At 38.1% G+C, this 25,367-nt stretch overlaps 1 protein-coding gene across 5 annotated transcripts in view; it reads right to left on the bottom strand.

The window, feature by feature from the left end:
- The window catches only part of MID1 (midline 1), a 236,795-nt gene that overhangs the window by 70,146 nt on the left and 141,282 nt on the right, over window positions 1-25,367 (bottom strand). For all 5 annotated transcript variants that reach the window (XM_064407720.1, XM_064407719.1, XM_064407722.1 and 2 more), the window contains exon 2: window positions 24,254-24,969. In XM_064407720.1, the coding sequence (XP_064263790.1) occupies window positions 24,254-24,913 (660 nt within the window). In that variant the 5' untranslated portion in view covers window positions 24,914-24,969. The remainder of the gene's footprint in view (window positions 1-24,253; window positions 24,970-25,367) is intronic.

Here is a 25,367-nt window from a genome sequence, read left to right as displayed (position 1 = left end):
TGTTCTTGCTTTAAACTAAGGGTACAGTCACAAAAACTGTGGGAGTACATTTGGTTTTGAAGTGCTTCAAGGAGAGAGCACAATAGAAGTCATGAAAGAACATTTGTTGTGGTTCTGCAGTGTCATGTTGCTTTTGCTTCACACTGTGGTTTTCTTTCAAGTTCCAACAAAGCTCTTCTCTCATGCTGCCCAAGTTCTGCTAGCACCTTAATTCAAAAGTTTAGATAGATAATCTGGCTCAAAAAGTCAAGAAAGACTGTAGCTATCATAACACTCAAAGTAATTTTTACTCTCCAAGAGTAACTCTAACTAACCCAGTGAGTGAAAGATTTTCAGGTCCAATCCATGAAGCAGTACAAATCCTGTATCATCTCTTTGATCTCTGCTGCAAGTTTTGATGGTGACTTACAGGAATAAATAGTCCCAGCTAGATGTAACAGGCTGCACTTCTAGTTTTCAGGTTGTTTATAAATTTGAGACATGCTATACTCCTGCTTTGCAAGGATGACTTATAAGACACAAAAGTGCTACCTGTAATACCATAAAGGGGCCCTGGTCCAGGCAATTATTAAGACTCACTAGTTTTTGGGGTTTTTTTTAAATTTAAACTGAATATACCAAGAAATTTAAATGATGGAAAAATAGAATCTTGCCTTTTTAATTTTTCACATAAATCTGTCCTTCTTAATGCAGCCCTCTATTTAAAAGAGTATGCTCTTTTCTTTCTAACATGTAGGTTTGTTATCTGGAGGAAAATATGCCAAAGAGAAAGGCATACATTCAGTTTGTTGTTTCTTGTACTGTGGTAAAAAGTGCTGGTTGGAGACATTCCTGGAAAAGATTATTGTTTAACATTTCTATTTAGTACTTTGAAATGGTAGCCCTGGACTTTATCCCATAAATCCTCATATGAGTGATCCTTACTCCTGCAAGTAGTACAGCTGGACAGAGAAACAGATCACTATTTACCATATATTTCCATTACATGGGGCTGATAAACTATATTGTTTTTAACTATTCAAGCCTCTTCCTTCTTAAAAGCTTTGACATAACATGTTCAGTCTATGAAAGTTCCATTATAAATGGTACCACAAAACACAGGATAACTTTTATTTGCTTGCAACATGCATTGAACTGCAGTGATGTCTTCAAGGTAAGGGTCCCACCACAGTTATCCCACCTTGTGGAACCTAAGCATACTGAAAGGTCAGGTTATCCATAAGTGATGAAAAAACAACTTCCCATTATCCCTAGCCTAAGGTAACAAACAGATAAATATCACAAATTATCCAATGCATTTATGAAAGTTTAATTTTTGAACATATAACCTTTTTTTCAACCTTTTAATCCTGATAGTTTTTACACTGTAGAAGTGCAGTATAAAATTATATGTGAATTAATTATGAACTTATCAAATAAATACTGCAACTAAACATCCATCTTTAAGGGTCTCAAAGCAGAGATCTACATTACAGAGTGATGTTCCCAGAATCACAGAGTGGTTTGAAGGGACCTTGTTCCATCCTTCCTGCCATGGGCAGGGACATCTTCCACTAGACCACGCTGCACTTCCAGCAATGCAGCATCCATGATTTCTGGAGGCAACAACTTCCAGTGTCTCACCAACCTCATACAAAAGAATTTTTTCCTAATATCTAAGCTAAACCTACTCTTAGTTTAAAGCCATATCTTTTGTCCTATCACTACACACACTGGTAAAAAGTCCCTCTCCAGCTTTCCTGTAGGCTCCCGTTAGGTACTGGAAAGCTGCTACTGTAAAGGTGTACCCAGAGCTTTCTCTTCTCCAGGTTGAACAGCCCCAGTTCTCTCAGCCTGTCTGCACAGCTGAGGTGTTTCAGCCCTCTGACCATATTTGTGATCCTCTCTGGACCCACTCCAGCTGCTCCTGGCTGGTACCAGTGTGAAACAACAGCAGCAGGTATTAGTGGGCTGTAGGAGGGTTGGCAGTCTGTCAGTGACACAAACCCTGGTAAGCAGCACCTCTCTCTCGAGCACACGGGTGCCTCCCTGCGTACCTGGCAGAAGAGTCACCCACTGCTCTCACCAGTCCCCTTTTCTCAGCTGCACAGGTTGTCACACAGAGCAGATGGAGCTGCCTTACTCAGTTCCAGCAGCAATCCTGATCTGACAGGTCTTTCCTCTTCACTCTCCAGAGTGGTGAAGTGGTTCTGTGATGGCACCTCAGCCTTCAGGGGAAGTGTCATCCTCCTGCTGGTCCTTGCCTATCCAAACTTCCATTCTTCTTCATGACTACCCTCTTCTCTCTGTGTGCTGGTAGGGGAGCTTTTGCCTCTTTGGGCTGTGGGTCCCTGCAGACTGTGTTTGGAATCAGCTGCCTAATTCCTTCTCAGTCCCCGACATTGTGCAGGCTTCATTCCATTTCTGCAGCTCACTCACCAACCTCAAAAGCATAGGGTACAGATACTGCAATCTCCACTAAAAACTGCGGATAAAAACTGGATTGTACTTTTAAGAGGTTATAGCCAGAGTAGAAAAATCCAGGGTGGTATTAGTTCTGATTCCCTAAACATAACCCACAGTATTTACAGTAAGATTTAATTTGGTGATTTTGGATAATTTTTTTTAGGTTAACAAATGTAATTTGAAAGTTTCTCATTAAATGTCCTGTCTATATTCCCCGAGTTCTTCAGTGGATTTCAGAGATGTATACACATTTTACACCCAGAGATACCTTATAGCTGAGCTAGATGTCTCCTGCTGTACTCTTAGGGCCCAAACAGCACAGAAAGTGTGGTACTATCAGTGAATTAACTTTAGATTTGACCTACAGAGGCAGGTTTCTATGGGGTATTGTTAAGCAATTCACTATAGGCTCATTGAACCCCGAGGTCTCTTGCAAACCAAGTTGTCAAATGGCAAAGGTGCTTTGTGAAATCACCTATTGTACATCAGACACCAAACTGAGACTCCAGTTTTCATCCTCTGCCAAGTTCTCAGACATGAACAGCTCATGTTTAACTTCACTAAAGACCCTTTTTTCAACAGCAGGACAGACTGCAGATTGTCACTGGAAGTAAAAGGTTTACAAAACTTCTATTAGACATTAATGCTAGCCTGGGGGTCTTTAGCTCTTGAATGACACAAAAAAATATGGCAAACACACAAAACCACTTTACATAATGACAGTTCCATATCTTGTAAGCAAAAGGGCATTCTGCTAAAGGGCAAGTTCCTGCTCCCATTTAACTGAACAGCACAATTTCCATGAACAAGACTGGGGCCTTTACATAGCTTTTATTTACCTTTTTTCCATATTTTGTAGTCTGTTTTTCATTCTTTCCTATCCTCTCTTTTATATTTTTTTTACAGAGTAACTAAGCAAAATATAAATCCTGAAATACTTTTAAATTACAGTAAAACAAGACGTTTCACTAATTAATTTATATGTCTTAAAAATAAACAGCCTTTCACTTCAGACAAGTTATAGGCAAGTTATAATGCTCAGAGACATCAACAACAGGACAAGGAAACCTGATATTTTCCAGATAAAAGGTCAATAAATAACTAATATGCCCACCAAATATCTGTCTCAGAAGCATCTTATTATTATAACTTATTATATCTTATTATTAAGCATCTGTATTAGAACCAGGAATATCTGAAACCTAGCAATTGCTGTCTTTTCACATGAAACTTGAAAGTAAAAAATGCATTAGGATGTTCAAAAGAAATGTATAAATATATACTGTAAAACTTAAAGTACTTGAGTATCTTTATCTTAACTCAGGAGGAAAGAATTCTGTCTCACAAGGAAAAAAATAGTTTTAAAGAGACATCAATTCTTGTTCTTTAAAGTAGACACTAACTATATGGTGTCTCTTGTAACTCAGTGACCGTATATAATAAGTTATTCCAGAAATTCAGATTCCTACTGAAATGGTGTTGCATGAATTGGGAACATTACCAGGAAGACAGGATGCATTTTCCAACTATTTTTAAAATAGCTTGGTAGCCTACTGGTTTATGAATAAAATAAAAGGAATGAAATGGAGAAATAAAGAATGAAATAAAGGTCAAATGCACAATATCTTAGTGACAGAATTCCTTGCACCGCACACTGAAATGCTTGCAGGGCATTTATAAAAGCTTTAAATATTCACTAGAATTATTTCTTCAAAAGGGCTACTTTTTCTAGTGAAGCAAACATAAAGTGTTAAGTCAGTCAGCAGAAGTAAAATAGACCACTTTTACTATGCAAAAACCTCATTGCAGTTACAAAGTTGGTGGTTGCTTTGTTTCCACCTATGTCTTTTGTAACATGGACAATCCAGGGGACCAGGAGCTTGGGTTATGTAGAAGAGTTTTTGCTAGGCAAAAATTCCTGATCTAAAAGCTCTGAACACTGGCTGTATATTCAATAAATCTGAAAAATTGAAGGTATATAGAATTTCTGGGGCTGCAAAGGCCATGTGGGCACAGTGTGACCCTTGCCAGGGACCTTCTGAAGGCTTATTACACAGTTGAAACTGAATATATAGCATAGTTCATGTTCACGAAGACTGGGATGTCCTGACAGCACAGAATTCCCATGCACAGGGAAAGAGCAGCACGCACATGCTTGGGTAGTGATTGTTGGAAATCCCAAAGATGTTTAGGGTTCCAGATGGAAAGCAGCCAAATTCATGCAACACTATTTGAATTTCTAGAATGACTTATATCTGGTCACTGAGTTATAAGAGACACAATATAGCTAGTGCCTACATTAAAGCATGTGAGCCTTTAGAGTTACCATCTGGAAATTCTGGCCTTAAAAATTTGCACAATCCAGGAGAGGACTGACCTCAGAAAACCTGAGTATATGGGAGCTTTTTATTACAATCTTGTCAGGGCTTAGAATGTGAAAAAGACATCATAATCACAAATACTGATGAACTTCAGTTCCCCAGAATCAGAGAACCACAGTAGGATCCTTGAGACCTTCTGGCCCATGAAATCCACTTGAGCAGAATGGACAAGGCTAACAGAAAACATTCTTATGATCTGACGCAGAGTTGACACAGAAAAAGTTCATTATTAGTATACAAGATAAATTCAGATTAAAAGCTGAGTAAAAACTAGTACCGTAGAAGTAAGACGTTCCACTTGCACTAGTAAGGTGTTGTTTTGCAAAAATGAATAAATGCCATCCACTATCTATCAGTATGTCATGAAAAGTGTTAACTTACAACAGAAGATCCCTCATTGGAAATGGACCCCTGACACTATAACTATAGAATACAGAATTTTAAATTGCCCAATCTAACTTTATTCTCTATTTCAAAATCAAAGTGTTGCCACTGTAAATTTCTACTTAAATAAGAAAAAAAAAAAAACAGAAAATATAATTTTAGACAGAAGTCCTTGTAGAATTTAAACTCCATTGCTTCTCAGGAGGAAAGGTTTATTATGATAGCAGTTAGTTTAAATGAAGATAAATCAACCAAAAATTTGAACTAATCAGAAGCACAGCTTTTAAAATAATGCTTATTATTTGGATAATTTTAATTCCCAGGACTTTATAGTCTGATGTTCAGATCTCTAGGCTTCTTGATTTTAGCTACAATGAATGTGAAAACACAGAGGAGAGAAGAACTCTTGGCATTTGACATGTTCTAAAGCTATCAAAAATCAGTGTTTGTGAATCAACCTTTTCCCAAGGCATCACAGTACTTACTGCCATTTCTTGACTGTTCTGAAAACCTTGCCATCCAAAAATCTCCCTCTCCTCTACCATGTTGAGGGACCTGGTATTCCACAGGACTTGGCAGCATCTCTCCTGGTCCCTCTGCTGCTTAACTGCATGCTGCCCTGTGGTGTCCGAATCAGACACACATCAGGCTTCATGGCATACTTCCAGTGGAGAAGCCTTTGAGAAATTCAGATCTTCCTTAGTGTGTGTGTCACAAACAACAGAAGCCCTTCAGAGCTCTGAGGCTGAAATAATGCTTTCAGGGATGAGTTGCTAATAGAGTTTGCTAATGCCTGTAGTACAAACCAGGCGAAAGCAGCCGTGTTCTTCTGTAAAGAAAACCTGCCTTACATGAACTTATGTAACATTGCTGTGTTGCTGGTGGTGTGCAAAAATCCAAAATGAAATATTTCCTTCTTCTTTCTCCAGTAATTAATTTGTAGTGCCAAAATGTAGAATCCAAAGATCAGGATGATAACTCAAGCAAAATGCTTGATGTTGATGTGGATGAAAACTCACTAAAAATGCTGAGAGAACAGCACAAAGTCATTTTCTGCAAACTCTGTGGGAAGCTTCTAAACCTGAGATTTAACCTTAGGATTTGCAAAATTACACAAAAATGATTTAAACTTCATCTGTTTAAGGAAGTTGGCCCAATAGTGTTGCGACTGAATTACAGCTGGTCAGTTGATTAAAGACAGAGTTATCCAGAAATGACTGGATTTGGGGACCACAAAAATCCAGGCACAGCAGCTGGACCGGAATGGGCCAAACTTTGACCATTTCTCTTTAGTAATAAGTGTCCTGATTAATGATCTTTGAATGTCAACAGCTGGGATCAGATGGAACACAAGCAAAAGAAAGTTATGGATATGAGGAAACAAAGATGGAATGTTGCAAAGATATTACAGTGATCAAAACTGGACTGACCACAAATCCCAAACCAGGCTGCAAGAACAAAAGAGCATTTTAATGGGTGGAAATTATTCGTAATATATTATTCTCCTCACATAATAAAGAGGAAATCTCTTTTTTCCCTTTTAGTGTTGTCTTATATATTGGATTGAAACACTTCCTTCTGGTCCTCTCTGCCAAATCTCAGTATCAGAGGAAATATCAGCTCACTATTGTTATTATATAAATTAGTTGAACTTCATCTAAGACCAGTCTGTAGAACTACTGTGCCAAAAAGGAAAAAAAAAAAATGGTATTCTCTTAACTCACTACATCTCTGTTTTAAATAAACCTACACACAAAATGGGATTCATTTGGAGAATGTAAAGGGCTATAAAGAGCTAAATAAGGCAGTACAGAGAAAGCAGCCTCTGCAGATGTGTAAGCTCCACATGGGCCAGACATAGTCACTGTCATACTGGATATTACCTGATTCTGCACTACGTAAGGCTGTGACTGTAATTGATTTTCTGGGTCAGCAGCCAATCTGAAATACTGGAAACAAAACATGGCTGTTTATTTGGTCCCTGCTCTAGACTGGGAAAAGAACAAACTTGACCTGGGGTTCCTGTTTCTCGGGGACAGAATGAACATCCAGGCTCTATGGACAACCAAGCCAGGAGGGCAGAGATGGGCACTGATGTTAAAGCTGTGTCAGCAGCAGTGTGAGTGCCAAGGCTGTGTGCTGCCAGGGGCTTCATGAGCCAAAGCAGCCCAGACAGCAGCAGGCTGAGAACCCCAGAGCCCATCACCTCTGTCTGGCTGGGCCCAAGAGATGGGGCCAGAAACAGGAAGAGCTCATTCCAAATTTCCTCTAACTTTCTCCTCAGAGACTTTGCTCTTTTGTAGAGGGAGGTGCTGTTTCCAAGGCCTTCATGATGAGATTAAAAACCAAATTCCACAATCCCTGGGTTAGTGGACAAAAGAGGGGTAACATGATTAGAGTTTATCTCCAGGCTACTTTTTCCTTACCTCAAAAAAATTCTGCCATTCTACTAAAAAGTGGAAATAGTTTTAGGATCAAAACTCCATTTGTGATGAATTTGCAGTCACAAAAATGTTACCCAACTCTATTGACTAAATTGCAGGATAAGGCCAGTCTGATCCTTCCATTAAGCTCAAGATTATGCCAGCATTTTCTCAGTGACTTTACAGCACTTTACAGCAGCCAAATAATCTGACCAAAGAGTCCAAAGTTGAAGTCATCAACAAGTAATTTGAAAAAAAATCACAGTGAAGTTGTTAAGCAACTGCTACATTTTTGGGGGTATGGCACAGGATAGAGGCACTTAATTGTCTCCAGCAATGATGAAGGTATTGCATATGAAATTCAGGATAACTGTAAGGCTTATTGAGAGCTGAGAAAACTTGGCAACAAATTATTTCAGCCTCTCATTAAGATTGCCAGTACTGTCATTTGACAAACCTCTAAGAAGTCATGAATATTTGTTTTTCTAGATCTGATATAGCTTTGGGTTTGCAAAGTTACATAAACAAATTAAATCCATTAAATCCATGACAAATCTACAAATTCCACCCTGCCTATTTCTCTTTAACTTCCCTTTGTGTCAGTTCAAACTCAGGACACATCAGTCTGTTGCTAGAGTAGATTTATGTTTCTGCAACACTCACCTGAGGTTGAATGTTAGCTCTAATAACTATTTTCTATTTCCATACAAAAGGATGTTTATTGGTCAGTTCTGAGCAGCAGTATTGAAGGATACAACAGGCTCATTTTTTCTTCAAGTCCAAAACCACAGCTTTTCTCCAAGTACATACATATAATAGGAATTCCCACCTAACTCTGAACTATTTCCTCTTAGTATTTTTAATGTTGTTTCCACATCAAAGTTGTTAAGTTGTTCTGGGAACTTTACTATTCGACATGTTGATCTTTAATCTCAACATTTCCTTTATATCTTTAGTAAATTATTTATTTTGGTTTTCATCAAAACTCTGAAATTTCTCTGTTTGTCCCTTTCCCCAAGCCCATTTTCCAATTAGTTCTGCTGTCAGCTGTTGCTTCTGCAAATTTGCCAGTAACTGCTATGCATTAAGAAATATAAAAAAAACAACAACCAAACAAACAAGAAAAAAAGAAAACACCACTCTCCCCCCATCCACCCCCAAGAAAAGAAAAGAAAAGAAAAGAAAAGAAAAGAAAAGAAAAGAAAAGAAAAGAAAAGAAAAGAAAAGAAAAGAAAAGAAAAGAAAAGAAAAGAAAAGAAAAGAGGACTCAGCTTCATTTGATCAGCCTTCCCTGAGCTGAAGTGTTAGGTAACTCCTTTAGGGACATATAATGTTAAATATTGATGGATATACAATTATGAAGCCATAATAGTGAATATTCATACTGGAAACACAACCCCATGAGATTTGCTTAGCCTATAAAGGAACACAAACATTGTTGTTAAACTAAAGTATGCTCTAAGCTGCAATATTTTATGTAAGCTTGTTTAGAATGGGCATACTAAGGTTTATTAAGCATAAACTTTTAAAGGCTCAGATTTGGCCAAAATGCAAATTTCTCTCTCCTGAAATTAGAATTTAATTTGTGTTCACTTTTGGAACAAATTAGAAACACAACCTGCTTTTTTTATGAGACTGGGTGATCCTGGTTTTAGTTTTGCAATCACAAAAATGATTGTGGTAGTCACTTCATCACAACTCTCAGTACTTGAATGGCAGTTTGTTTGATCTTGAGCAGCCTTACCAAGGACAATGGTGTGTTCATCACGGAAGATGATGAAACAACTTCAAAACGGAAGTTTTTACAGTTGTTTGAGTCGTGTGTTGAATCTCCCTGAGCCAGCCCAGGTCCTGACAGCTCTGGGAAACTCATCATGCAAGAGGCCAGCATTGCTGCCTTCCCCCAGATGGAGGAGGTGGCTGCAGTTACAGTCAAGCATCCACACCGACTGACAGAAGAGGAGGGACAATGTTCCAATGTTTGTGTAAGGGAGCAGGCAGGGAGGACGAGGCAGCTCTGGGCATGAGGCTGCAGAGCTACCCTTGCCTGATCAGGGGTTGTGACTCTCCTGACCCTGATGGTGGCAAAGCTGCGGCTCCTGCAGGCTCCCTGTGGTGGGCCCTCTTTCCTTGTTGACCTTGTCACTGCAGAGAGCGGTGGGGAATTTTTCTGATGTAATATATTCAAGTTTTCTCATCCTGTGCTCCCCTTGCCATCCCAACAGGCTTTCCAGCATGGCTTGGATTAGCCTTAAGTTCTTGTGGTTTCTTGTTTCAGATTTTGGTCTGGCCATTTGTCATCCTGGTTCTGTTTCTCCTCTCTCTGTTCTCAGAATGACAGAACACAGGATCACCTCTTTGGAATAGATTATAAATGCTTCGCTGTTGAATTGCCAGTAATGAGTCTCTGCCAAATTTATACTCTAAAATTCCCCAAGCAGCAATTTAATTACATTATTTTGGATACAGCACCATAGCAGCTGCATTCATTTGATGAGGATTCATTATGGTTTATGGTGAAAACAATGGCAAATTAGCTCTGGTGTGTTTTGGAATTTGCTCTTTATTTAGTTTAGAATAACCCTGTTTTAGTGAGCATGACTCCCAAGCTCGTCTGATCCTGTAGTCTGTGAGAAAGTGGTAAAGCTCTGACAAAAGTTTTTAAAAACCAGATATATCTACACCTGTTGCAGCTCAGCTGTTGAACTCCTGCTGGTTTGTGGTTAAAAGGGAATTACCAGACAGATCCATTCTACTATGTTTCAAAGAATATTACAGGACTATTTCCAGTCATATGTATAAATCAAAATAAATACATAAATAAAAAATCTTCAGACTTGCCCATATTTTTCATTGATGAATCTTTTCTGCAGAAAAGTATTATATCCCTACCAGAAATCTAGTATGGGTTCTCAAGGAAATCAAAACCAAATGACTTCTACAACTACTTCCAAGATCAAACTAAAGCCAGCTTTGTGAAGTATTTGTTTAGCATTTTTTAAACTCTCCGGAGGATTTATAGCAAGTTAGGGAGTGACATGATGCCTAATCATAGGGCAAAAAACACAGCTACAGTGTAAAAACCTCCTAAGATAAAATTTGTTCTTCTACCACTATTCTAAACAAAAGCCACAGCTTCACACTAGAAACTTTTGCCAGAATGCCAACATCATGTGAGGGGCATAACTTCTGCAGGAAATTTTTGTACTGAAAGAAGTCTTTCTATAGATATAGTAATAGAACCACTTTTGTATCCCTCCAGTTTATTGATACTGGTAATTGTAATGGTAAAAATAATTTTTGGCCACTTAAGAACATAAGAAGAAAGAAAGTTTCAGTTTTCAGCTTTCTTAAAATCTGACTCATTTGTTCATCTTAACCAGTCTGTGCTGATAAAGGGAAAAACACTTAACAGAGCTGGACACAGAGAAGTTGCTGTGTCCCCTTTTGTTATACTCTGTTAAGGGCTGTAGGTGGAATTGCTTCTCCTTCCTTAGGATAATATTTAAAGTTCATTCAATCACTTTCCTTCCTGTCCTAATCTGTCAGATCGTTGTCTTTGTTTTGTACCACAACCAGACTAAATCTGATCCATCACTGCATACTTTCAACTTGCTAAACACCCAGGAAATTATTCACTTATTATGCAGAGTTTAGGGGGGTTTTTTGCTCTTGAGAGCTGGCATAGTTAGGGTTGGATTGAGCAGGCAGGGCATAGGAGATAGGGATGAACTGCTACAGGGAGGGGAAAATGGTGGATGCACAGAAACCAGCCTCAAATTGTTATAGCTGCAGGGAAATTGTATTTAAGGCAACTAATTTGTGTATCTACTATCAGCATCTAGGGCAGCAGTCTTCCTAGGGTACACTTGTGCAGTCCATGGACACTGCTGAAGAGGGAGGAGATGGACCAGCCTCCGCTTTGCCTGCTCCCCTGCACTGTTGGGGCTGCTCATGGCCAGCAGAAAATGCAGGGAATCAGTTCACCAAAGGGTTGCACAGCTACTGAGGCTGCTCCAGTGGGACGACAGCAGCATGCACACAAGACAGGGAGACCAACATAATCAGAAAGAACAATTTTTGGTGGAAGCAGCCTTGTTAAATTAAGTTCAGTTATTCCATAATATATCTTCAGTGCTAACAGTACAAGTAACAAAACTCCTAAATTGCCAATGATAACTAATAAACAAACAAGCAAACAATCCCATAACACTTGTTGAAGTAATGTGGGATTTTGGTGGTCTGCCTGAGGCCAGAATTTGATGTATACTATAAACAAAATATAAAGCAAAAATAGTAATAGAGCCAAATTTTTAAGACTGAACAGGACATCTTTTACTCCCAAAGTGATACTGCTTCACAGCACTAGAAAAGAATTAACCTGACTTCTGATTCTTAAACAAGAATAGTGAAATTATGTATGTAATGTATTAGAAAACAAAAGACCAAAGCTTCAAAACACTTCTCTTGTACCCAGCACGCCCAGTTTAAACCAGCTTCCCATTAGGGAAGCACTTAGCTTCTTTGGGGTTTATGACATACTTTCCTTATGAATTTTTCTGTAGAAACAGTGACTCAGAGGGAGCAGCCTGGAGACACGCAGCTTCCAAGATCGGATATTTATTTGCCTGACCTTGCAGACCTCCTTGGGAAGGAAATGAGTTCCTCCAAGGAAAACACGTGACAGCAGATTCAGCCTGTTCTGCAAGCAGGAGTCATTCAGAGAGGCACTCCAGTCTGGAACCTCAGGGTGAACCAGGGTTTCTACTATGCCTACAACATGCTGGAAAAAAACCCCAAACCAAACTACAGGAACAAACATGCATTCCCCTCTTTACCTTCTCTTGTTTTCTTCCTTAATGTGACAGTTCATTGTAAACTATAATCAGAGTCATTAAAAAATAAGCTCTGCCACATCTGAATTTGTAACTTGTGACAATAATTTACCTGTAACACAACAATTTACTTGTATGCCTTTACTGTAAACACTCAACTCTGCACACAATAGATGCAAAAACTAGACTAAAATTAATTCCTAATTTATTCAAAATTATTTTAATATTAATCTGAAGCTTTCACTGTTGGAATGAAGTGTTATGAGATTTTATAGAACTACAAATTGGTTTTATTTGATTTTATTTTGTTTTCCCTTACGTGTAGTAGTGACTTATTTGACAGAAAAATTACATTGCCTTCAAGTGAGAGTATGCTAAATTATTTAGGCAGAGCAAGAACCCATTTAAAACTACTCAAAATTCAGAAATCATTTAAATGTTTTTCATTTTTCAGAAAAATGTTTTAGTAGCTTATCATTCTCTTTACCCAACCTCTTCTAACAAAAGACATTACCAGAAAATTATTAACCTGAAGAGGTAGTTTTACTTGGAGTAATTCACTGCATATTCAGACAAACATTTTCAACTAGTATAAATATGAACAAACCTGGAAGTAATCAAGGAAATTAATGGGGTAAAAAAAGGTTCCTCAGAGGAACCTTTTTTTACCTCACTAATTTCCTTGATTCCTTTTCTTTCTTTGATGTCTTTCTCCATTAATTTCCTTGATTCCTTTTCTTTCCTTGATTTCTTTCCTTTTCTTACCCCAAAAGAACTGCAGTAATAATTGCATTCTGCCTGCATAAGAATTTTAGTGCATCAAAATTTCAGAAGTGTGTACCTACCAAGTCTGAGCAGAAAGCTAATTCAGCAGAGGCAAAAAAGTGCAAAACCACAAAAAAGCTTCATGGTGCTGCTCTATTTGGTGGATTTGACTGGAAAGGTCAGTTTTTCCTCAAGAGTGATCATAAGCAATGCTCAAAAGAGGGTGAAAACATTTTTGTATGGCTAATATAATGCCCTTTCCCCCACAAGCTCCAGCATATTTTTGAAGTTGAAGATTGTAATCAAAGGCATGGCCAAGAACAATGTTGGCCCATACTTAAGGGGCACAGGCAAGAAAAGACTGAATAATTGTATAAATTCACCCAAATTTTGCATGATGTCAGCAGGCATCTCATGGGTCCTTTTGGTAAGTGGGCACCTCATTGACCCCTGGGCTGAAGAAAAGCCTCAATGCAGGAGCTCTGTCACATGACAGATTTTTCAATGTAGTTGAAATGAGTCCTATTTTAAAATGAGGTGAGTTGTAACACCCAGTGCCAGCCTTCCAACAGCAAGCACTTACTCACAAAGCAAATGCAGCTCACCCCTGGCAAGCTGAAGAGCTCCCTGTGCCATGGGAGAGTCCCAGCACTGGCGAGGCCATCCTGGAGTGACCCACTGCCCCAGCAGCCCCCTGTCCACACAGGGGAAGCAGGCACGATCATACAGGCAGCAGGAGATCCATCGCTGCTGCAAAAACACAGGAGCTTTCACTACCAAGCATTCACTTCTATCCTTCTCTTACTTATCTGTACATATATTTCCCTCCCTTTTATAGCTGACAGACTATAGTCCATTTTGTTATATTGGGAAACGCATTGAAAAAAATATATTTTTGGATTGAGAATTTAAAGTTCTTTTTTTTAAAAACTACATTCAGGGATCATTTGCAGTATTTTAGCAGTTACTTGAATTAGTCCTTTGAAGGGACTTCTTGCATGCATGTGTTCCAAGTCTTTGGACAAGAAATAAAATATTTTAAATACCTATTCAGATGAACCTTCATTCATACACAGATCAGAATTTTCTCTTCTCTTTAGTAACTAATTATTAGGATAGATATTGTTCAAACTGAGTTTGAATGAATTATAATCTCCATATGCTGCTCTCTTAATTTGGAAATAAGTTTTGCACACGCTGTCATTAGCTATAGCTTAACAAATCTGCTTGATGCTTCTACCACAAGACACACATGTTGTGAACGTTTGCTCATCTTTAATCTCTTTCAAAGTCTGACAGTATCCTAACAAATAACAAAGCTCTAGTTTATAGTCTCACATTTCAGAATAGTCAGGACATCTCCAAAAATGCAGATGCATTTCAGGGGGAAGGCTACTGAAGTGTGGGAACCTATGGAAGTTCCAGCTGGTCTTAGAGCAAAGCTCTGGATGCTTACCAAGAGAATATTAATGTGTAATACAGGTCCAATGCAGCAACAGAGCTTCTTCTTTTTTACTTCCTCAGAGGAAGTTTTTATTTCTCTAGTAGTTAATGAAAAATAAGGTGTTTTCTATTTCACTTTTGTTATTTTTAACTATCAACCAGATCTACATGTAGAAAATTTCTCAGATATTGAAACACATTACAAGCTTGAATGGACATTATTATTCATAGTCAGCATGACATCCCAGTCACCATGACCTGCATGGGGTAAACAGGAGAGTTTGAAAAGTCTCATGTTTTGATGTATATGTGTGGATAGTTCAAAAGAAAAGAGAAAAGCTGGATTATTTAAACTGGGCAAGCACTTTTTTCTTCATCTGCTTCAAATTGGCCATTGCCTCACCCAGCTCTGATACTCTGAGTATGTTAAGAAATCTTTCAGTACTATTTGCTATCAGAGATGTTCCAGCTAATTTGTAGTCAAACACCTAATTGTTTCTTCTGAGGCACAAATAGAAGTTTAATATCTATAAAGTACTTCAAAATGTGCATGAATTACTGGTAGAATGACAGTAAACAATACAAAAAAAAGCTGTAGTGCTTAGTGTTTTAGGCATACCCCTGGACAAGAAGTATTTGAACAATCCCATCCTGATATAAGTCTTGGGCTGCAGGAGCTCTACCCCCCAGCCCCTCACTCCCATCCCTTCACTCAGCCTAAGAGCAGGTTGATGTTCCCATCTTCATCTGTCCTGATATTAGCAATGATTTATCACCCACAACTGGTGAGCCTACGGTAAACAATGGTGAAAGAAATGATTAATGCAGTATGGCACTAGGAAGTCATTGCATCAAAAAGGCTGCACATTTTCCTATTTATTAGAATGAGCTGATACATAATTTACGTTAAAGATCTCTTCTCATTGGACAATGATTTTATCTTCCTTTTATTTTGAATAAACCTTAAAAAATAATTTGATATCAAACCCAAAACTGCATTAAGAAATTAAAGCTGAAACACTTAGAAGAGAATCTTTTTCTCATAGGATATGAGAGATTCTCTCATATTTTGGAATTTTTTTTTTTCAAATTGAGGGTGTGTAGGTTTCAGTCAATTGAGAATACTGTTATAGCAGTAACTAACATCAGTTTCAAGATCAGAAGTAATTTCTTCGACTGGCACATAAGGAAGGACATACAGAGCCAGAAACTGCAGTGGCACCTCTTCTCTTGGATGAAGAGTAGAAGAATCCAGGCTTTTCAACATAAGGACAAGGGAAGGTGGGGCTATTTTATTTCAAACCAAAATAATTATATGAAATCAAATAGTACTGCTTTCACTGGCTAGTGAACTAGCCAATATTAATTTCAAACATTATTTTAAACTTGGCCATTACATGATGCAAACAGCTCACTTGAATATTACTGTGACCATAAAAAATGTCTATGTACCCATCATGCTTGCTGTTGTGTTTTGTTCTAAGGATGGCTGAATGAATATTCTTTGCAGCTGGGATTACATCTCAAGTACTCGTAAAAGAGCTTATATTATAGGACTTTCTGTTTCAACTGAGCCTTTGGGGATTACCAGAGTAAAAATAAGTAAATTAATTTCTATACTTGATAGATGTAGTTGGCAGAGATACTAGTATAGGGGAACTGTCTAAAAGTCAAAAATACCCACAGAGATTTTATTTTCTTTTTTTTCTTTCCTTTTTTTTATTTAAAAAACCCCTCAACTGTCATGTAAATCTGAAACTTTATTATTCCATCAAATGATCTTTGACTTTCAAACTTTCAGCATTTGATTTCTGCAGCCACTTTTCTCTGGGCCACAAAAAGGCTATGAACAAGAGGTCTGGGGTAATTTAGAAGACCATTCTGAATATCACAACTAATTGAACAGGTAAATAACAAAATGAAAAAGTTAGCCATATGCACTCTAGCTACTTTTCTCATCTGTGCTGAATTTGATTTCTTTCACAATGTAAAATATAATTATAGAATCATACTGCTACTTTATGTTAATATGGTCAACATACTGTAAGGAACCTAAAATTGCAAAGTTTCAAAAAAATAAGACTGAGACTACATTTAGACAGGAGATTTTCAGTTCTCAAGAAATGCAAAGTTTGTGAACATGGAAAAAACCCCAAACCAATACACACTCTTGTTTTCCGTCAAAATGACAGAACTTTGTTCATGTAATAAACATAAAAATATAAATAGCCCAGAAATTCTGGAAGTGCGATAGGCATAATTGAGATGAACAGGGGAAACCATTTCTACACAACCTGTCTATGAGCCTGTCTGTGAACTCATTGCTTTTGTCTTTTTCTGACCCTCTCTGCTTTTCAGAATGACAGGGAGCTCTTACAGAGAAGTCACAGTGCATGTGCAAACACAGGTGCTAGTAGGGGGCAGAGAATTTTCTAAGTTTTTGAAGTGCAGTATTAGCTACTGCAAAGAATCACATCTTGGCAACTGGGAACAGCTGAAAATGGATTATTCATCTTTAATGGAGAGGATCTGTAAGGTACAAAAGCAACCCAAATAAAAGCAACCCAAAGGCCCAGTCTTTCAAGCACATTTTTCTGAGGCACTGAAATAACCCTGTAGATGCAGCCCTTCCACCCTTGTAAACGGAGATATTGCATAGGATCAACATGCCAAACAAAAGAGAAGTATGTATAAAAGTATTATGACTACTCCAGCCTGTAGAAATTAAAAAAGAAAAGGCTATCATAAAAATCAATCCTGCTGGCACCATCAAGGCTAATCATCAAGAAAGTCTGTGGTATGTATTACATGTTTATTAGCTAACCAAGCTATTTTAAGCATTCTACTGGTGAAAACAATGCACTTTCAACTATTTGTTCTGCAAAAGGGTAAGGATTACTTAAATAAGTGTTTTCAGAAGGTGTAAGAATAACTCAGTATAGTCACACTATGATAAAATTAACTTTTTCTTTGCTCTTCTTCAATTTTCACTGGCTTGAGACAACTGGAAAATAGATTTGCCAGAGCAGCATTATAAATGAGATGTGAAAGCTGTGAAGGACAGGAATCCCCTTGCCTCAGGTTCCTGGTGTGGGTGTTTTCTCTCAAGGACAAAAATGTCCTCCCAGCAAAAGAAAACACTTCTAGCTTGGACAGTCAAGGGACGCCCACAGAGATGGGAGTCTGGATGACTGGTTTTGGGGAGAGGTAAATACAGATGGGAGAGAAAGGGAGCACAGTCTTATCACTCATATCAGGCTTTGAGTCCAAAGTGTGCTTTAGCAACCCAACACAGCTTTCCAGTCCATGACCTTCTGCAGGAATTTCCCTTGTGATGGACTATTCAGGCTTTCCAAATTAGGCACCATTTCTGTTTGTTATAAACCCAGTGTAAGATTCCCAGTGCTAATGACATGTACAAGTATTGCTGTTTTGATAGAAAGTGTACATTTTACTTAAGAAAGAGGGTCAAAGTAAAACATAACAGTTGTAAAGACCAAAATTAGAAGGATTATACTGGGATCATTGCTAAATTTGTTTGTGTTTTAAGATCAGAAAAAGTGAAACAAAAAAAGATGTCATGAAAATTATTCAACATAAGATGGAGAGCTAAATGCTTTAGTTCTTAATCTCCATCTCATGCTCCTGTAATTGTGTGTCATTACTGGTCAGAGTAAAAATAATTTGGGTTTCTCTTCATGGAGTAATTTAAAGTAATAAGTTAAATCTTGAAAAAAATCGGGATGATAAGTTTTCTGCCGTGCTTCTTTGGGAGACATTTACATCCAGATTTTGGGGTGGGGTTTTTCCTGTTTCAAGTCTATCATTAACAACCCTCATATTTGTCTGAAAGTGTATTTGCTGCCATATTATTTTTTAAAATATTTTCATTCAAACATAGTTATGCTTTACAATAAATTCAGATTATACATACCCAGAGACATACACATTTATACCCTTGACACACCTCCCAATGCCACTGAAGACTGTGTGCTTTAGCCTACTGTCCATGCTGAGTGGTTTTTTCCTTATGCCCCCTATTAGCATTATCATTCCCTGGTAAAGCACTAAAACAATTTATTGACTCATTCTATTTATCAGCTATAACAAAATGCACTGTCAAACTAAAACCCTTAAACATTCTCCTTTTGAAGACAACTTGTTTGTTATTTTTCCTGTTACCAACACTATCTTTATTACTCTGGTAGGCAGACTACATTTTCTAAATGTAAATTCCCAGTGTTGTAAAACAGTTTGTTGGTTTGCCTTTATACTCTTCTTGTTCAATATCCACATTTATCACTTTATTATTTACTGTTTCTACACAAATCCTCATTCCAAGGGAGTATCTGTTGTGAATTATGTTCCACCAACAACATTCAATCATTGTACTACCTAAAAACATATCAAAAATGAAAGGTCAGGCAAGAGGTCATTACAATACACCAGTTTAGAGCTTGAAAATGGACTTAAAGCCTGTTATCTGAACAGTCTGGACGCTAACCATGGAAAAGTATGACAGTATATTTTATTTAACTTTTAGTCCGTCTTCCCTGGAAACCAGGGTCATGCAAACAAAGATAATAATGCTGTACTATTCCCAATTTTGTTTAGTTCTTTAATTTTTCCTGAATAGATTAGACCTTCAACACCATCATTTCCACTAAAATTGAAGGAAATAAGTACTATGTGAAAGACTTGCCAACTATTAAATATTTTTAATTAAGGTTTAAAAAACTGGCTTATATTATTTGAGGGATCTTGGGCAGATAAAACCCCCTAATCTCATAGTAGTTATAACTATTCTAAAATCATAGTTCATTGTCCACAGTCATATACATGAAGAACTTCAAAATGTATCTAAAATAAACACATACACATATTCTCCCCTGATAAAAAACTAATTTTGGTATTCTGTATTAATACTTTCTGTTATCCTTCTAAACTCTGAAAATAAATACCAAATGGAGGAAAAAGACACAGCAGATAACATCAAGCTAAAGAGAGAAATTTCTAAAGTCTGCCTTAGTAATTATATTTCAATGTAATAAAATAAGTGTGGATGGAAAATTGTTGTAATAAAAGAGCTTATTCCTACATCAATCCTCTTCCATGCAACAACTTCATATTTTTGGATCTTTCCAAATACTGAAGCATAACCAGTTAGTTATATTTTTGCATCTATTTCTGGTTTAAATAATTAAGTAATATCAAATAATATTCCATAATAATCACTACGATCATTCATCATTTTAATTTAATAAAAAAATTGTACACTGAAATATCTATCAAGCAGTATCTAATCTAATAATAATAATGCAATGATAATATGAAGCTGCATCTAATCTAATAATAATGAAAGTCCATGAGCTCTACACTTTGCCAGGATGGATATGATGTTCTAACTATATATTAAACTTGCAAAACTGGCACTACTCTCAATCTTTTATGAACAATGTAAAGGAAGGTGCCATTTATCCAAATGTTTAATAACACGTATCACCATTCCACTGACATACCATGTCTTTCTATATCGATGCTGAATTGATTCTTGTCTTTCTGCTTTTATATATTCTCTATATTCTTTACATATATTATATCAACTCAGCATTAATAAATTTCAAACAAAAATATGGTGAACCAAAGCTAAGCTACAACAGTTTGATTCAGCAAAAGTTCTTTCTTGACCAAGCATTAGAAAAATTGTGCCAAAACTATTTTTGGCAAGAAGATATATGTTAGAGGCTAAATGCTAAGTAAATATGAAGACAAGTATTAAAATTCATTTCCATGGTGTGTGCTGGCTTTACACCATTTCAAAACACATTTTACTGTCTTTCTTTTTCTTTTGTTATACTTCTTCTGGGCTCTTTGCTAATATTAAATGAGTGACATATTTCCATCCACACCGTGTAAGTTTGTTCCTCCTCAAATATTCTCTATTGTTCAAAATAAATCTTATCTTACTGGGGTTTTCCTCATGTCCCTGAGTTTAAATACATCTATCAAAAAATGGTAATTTTATTTTTTCTGGGGAAAAAAAAAACAACCAAAAAACAAAAAAAAAAAAAACAAACCAACAACAACAACAAAAAAAAGTGTGTTTGAATTGTCACTTTTTTTTATTGCAACAAGACAAAAAAGTGAAGAATCAATATCAAAATTAGCCATAAATATTTTCTTTGAGGTAATATGGTGTGGTATACACAGACATTTATTCCTTCTGTATTTAAAACCTTGGTTGTTTTTCCTGCTAAAAATAATTTTTATCACAATTTTGATCACCACACCATAAATCTTGTGTATTACCAATATATTTCCTGTTCTCAGTTTTGGTCATGGTTTATTGCTTTTTCCATTACTAATATGCATTTGTTTACGATCAATTTTAAAAAGAAAAATAAAAACAAAAGCGCATCTATAAGCACTAGACCAACAGTGAGCACGAAGGTGGTATCGTGGCTGAAGGAACACAAATGCCCTCAGTTCCCCCTGCTCCAGTTCAGGTTGAGAAATAGCAGCAGCTCTCAGGGCTGGAGATATCTTTGCCAAAGGAAAACATTTTCTCATTTTGAGATGTCCGCTATTGTTGTTACACTCACTGTTAAACACAGTTCAGTGTAGACACCTCTGTAGTACAGAACTCCTAATTAAGGAGCTTCATTTTTGCCACAAAAGGAGTTAGATTGTAATGGAATCTTTTGTCCTATGCTTAATGAGGGGTGAGATATTGTTTAAACCACTAGCAACACCACTGCAAGAAAATGCAAGTAATTAGCATAGCTTAACACCCAGAACAGCACCAGTTGCTGTTGTAAGTACCAGTGGTGTCATTTTAAAAAGAAAAATCAAAAGAAAGTCACCTTAAGAGGGTGAGCTTTTCTTTTTGAAAGGTAACATTAACCACACATTTTTAACTGATCACACTATGATCATACTATTGGTTATCTCATTCTTTCAGACGTTTTTTTAAAGACTGGAGTAGCCTATATATCAAACCGCATGTATACTAAAAAGTCACAGCAGCAAAACAGCGAGCAACAACCCATTTTCTCAAGTGGGGATTTTCTAATCCATTTTAGTATTTAATTTGCCAGGGTGTGTGCACATTACCTGTAAGTTAGTGAAGACCATCTGCAATCTCATGCCTAATATTATGTTACAGAAAGACCAGAGACTCAGGAGGTCATATCACCCTTAAGGAAGGAAGAGGAAGAGGCCTGAATGTGAAAATGGACATGAAATTTTTGACCATCAGCTACCAAATGCTGGTGGAACTGGTATAGCTCCTACTTCTGAGGGATAAATGCTAATCTACAGAACCGAAAATCTCATTTTCTAAGATTGATTTGTAAACCAGAACTCAGTCCTGTGATGGGAGAGGTAACAATAAAAGGAAAGACATTACTTTCAGATTACCTTCTTGTGAACAGAGAATGGATGCTGGAGCTGCATCGAAACAACCAGGACTAGTGTTCCTGGACCAGAGCATAAATGGGTTGTATATGTGGTGTACTTGGCATGACTGATGTCATCACTGGCATTACCAACATGAAATAGGCTGCTTCATGACTAAGATGAGAGGAACACGATTTCACATGGACTACCAATCGTGTGCATAAAGGTCTTTTATACAGTTTGGGTACAAAGAAATTCTTTGTCTAAAAAAAATCAAACAAATAATGTAAGTAATGCTATGAGTTGTCACTCTGAGACAAGAGCTATTTGGCTCAAGTCTACACTAACCATTAAATTAGAACTTTAATTAGTCTTCAAGGTAGCTGGTGTAAAGATCTTTAGTAGGCTTAGAACTTCAGTTGCCTTACTTTTAGGTTAGCTAAGCTGGGTGACATCCAATGTGAATGTTATTTATCTTTTTAAGCTTCAGAGCTTGCTTAGTCATCTTTGCACAGAAAAGACACAGATCATGAAAAAATACACTCATTTTCTTCCTATCAACAGTATTGAGTCAAAGATCTCACAATGAGAAGACAAGCCTTTTAAAGTCTTCTTTCAAGACTTACATTATCTATGTGCAACAAGACCAAGAAATGTTTACTCCTTTTTTTTTTACATCATCAAAAATATGCTTATCCAGTATGTAATGTTGAACATTCTTTCATGTTAAATAGTGTATTAATAGTGGTATAAAGTTGGTAATCAATACCTTGTTATGCCCCTAAACAGTAGTACCTCTTAAGGATGTAAGCTCACTGGATTAATAAAAAGCACAGTAAATCCAGTGGCTATTCACCTTTATGGCCCATGCTAATGTTATCAATTATAAAACTATGAAAATAACAAATTAGTTCAGAATAAAAGAAAGCAAAAATAACTCTTTGGTAAATAAAAAAGTCTTTAAGAGATGAAAGGAAGTTATCAGGTCCAGGTAAAGAAGTGTCAATCATTATGTTAATATGAATACAATGTACATGTTTGCACAGCATAGAGGTGCAAAACCTGCACAGAATGTGTGTGCAGATTTCACCACTGAGCATCTAAAGTTATCGTAGACATGAGTGCAGACACACGCTTTAATCTGAAAGTATTTCAGTTAGTTAAACCCATAATTCAGTGTTTTTTCCATGTTCAAAATTCTGTTTGGGAAGGCTGGCAGATGAACCTTGCTCTCCATGCTTGTGATTTCTGGATTGCAGTCCATGTTTAAAAAATCCACCCACAGCTGCACACAGGCACATGCAAACCATCCGGAGGGAGCAGGTGGAGGAAAGTGGGGGATGCCAATTCCTGCCTTGGCAGCACAGGAATCAGCATGAGAGAAATGTACACCCAGGTGGGCGTGAGGTCATCTGCCTTGGCCTCAATGTTCAGCAGGAGCTCTGCCTCTGCTGGCAGCCTGGAGAGTCTCCAGAGCACCCTGAGACCTGGCTGCCCACTGCCACCTTGCCCAGGGTGGTGTCCTGCACAGGGCCAGGATGGGGGATCCTCCCAGCTACCTGGTAGGAGATGTTTCAGAAGCTTGTGGGACTGTGGGAATGCTGCAAGATCAGAAACAATTTTGGCTTTGTTACCAGGATTGCACTGCCTGCGAGCCCGGTGGGAGGCAGCGCAGGAAGAGCAGAGCCGGCGTTCAGCTTCCCTGGCTGGATGGGCAGCTGGCATCCCTGAAGCCAGCACAGATAAATGCATCTCCTGTTAGTGGTGATGTGAATGGCTTTTCACAATGAAAGCAACCTAATGAAAAGTGATCAACAGCAAAGCCTGTGCAAAGAATGCATGACATTTCAGTCTGTGTATGTGTACTCAGCGTGAAACATTGCCAGCTGCAGATAGGTAAGAAAATTCACCTGAACAGTAGTTTGTACTGCATATTCCTTATGATAGCTTTAGAGAAGCCCAAACACAAGTAAGAAATTTTTTCTTAAGTAAAATCTGGCACCCTTGACATGGTGAGCAAATGCACAAACAGATCTGTATGTGTATCTCATATGATTAGAGATCACACACCTGCCTTCCCCAACTGCTGCTGGAATGAGGACTTTAGCATGCAACCAAAGGGTATTTTCCTTTCCCAACCACACACTGCTTGGCTAAAAAACTGATAGGTAACACTGACCTTTAGCTTGTCATAGCGGTCACTTAAAGCTGCCACCTGATGGTCACGGTGTCGCCCGACCAGTTTACACAAGGCACAAATTAACTGGTCATCAGTCACACAGTACATGTTAACTTTCTCGTCCTCATGCTCCAAGCACATTAATCCCCTGATGTGAGAGTCCGGGATTGGCTCGATGAGACGGTGGCCGGTGAATGGCTTCTTATTGGGGTGAGTGGCTTTCAGGCACTCCTCGCAGTAGGACACCTCACAGGTAACGCAGGTTTTCACCGCCTCCTGGGCAGGGTCCTGGTCGCAGAACTGGCAGAGGACCTTCTCGCAGGACGACATACTGTTGTTATCGAACGCCCGCTCCCGGCGGGTCTCGCTGGGGGAGTTGGGCCCGCTGACCGAGGCTTTCTGAAACCTGTCGATGATGTTCTGCAGGGTGACGTTGCGCTTGAGCCCGTCTAGACCGCGCTGGCTGAGGGTGATGACATAGCGGCAGGTCGGGCACTGGAAGGCGGTGATAGACTCCACTGGCTCGTTGGTGGCGCAGTGGGAGACCAGGATGCGGTGCGCGCAGTTGAAGCAGAGGCTGTGAGCGCAAGGCAGCAGCAGCGGGTCTTCAAACAGCTCCAGACAGATAGGGCAGGTCAGTTCTGACTCCAGTGTTTCCATCTTCAGGCAAAGCTTTCCTGTGGCGTCAGCGAAATCCAGGGAAGCTGATCAGCTATCTGGAAACACATGTAAAATTCGATTAGGCAAGAGAAAACATGAGGGGTCAGCCATGGGGGGTTGTCAACTTTCGCCACTGCTCGCTGGTCTATCAACCCACCATGCCGGGCGGGAGAGCAATCAAAAGTTTTGAACCTGCACATACACACTTCAAGGTATTTAAACTGTTTTATTCTATCTCCCCCCACCTTCTGTTCACTTAAGGATGAAAAAAACCAACTGTTCTTAATTTTTTTCTCTTTCCCTTTCTCTTTTACGCAATCAAGGAAAACAGCAGATGTTTCTGTGCATTATTAAAACCCAAAATGATGAACTTCAAAAGTCTATTACAGTAAAATTCTTCTGCAAATGCTGCTTTTGGCTTCACTCATCTCTTAGTAAAACTTAAAAAAAAAAA

This window comes from Passer domesticus, chromosome 2 (assembly GCF_036417665.1).
Source record: "Passer domesticus isolate bPasDom1 chromosome 2, bPasDom1.hap1, whole genome shotgun sequence".
Lineage (NCBI taxonomy): Eukaryota > Metazoa > Chordata > Aves > Passeriformes > Passeridae > Passer > Passer domesticus.
The sequence above is the reverse complement of the archived record's forward strand: the minus strand, read 5'-3'. Positions and strand labels throughout refer to the sequence as shown.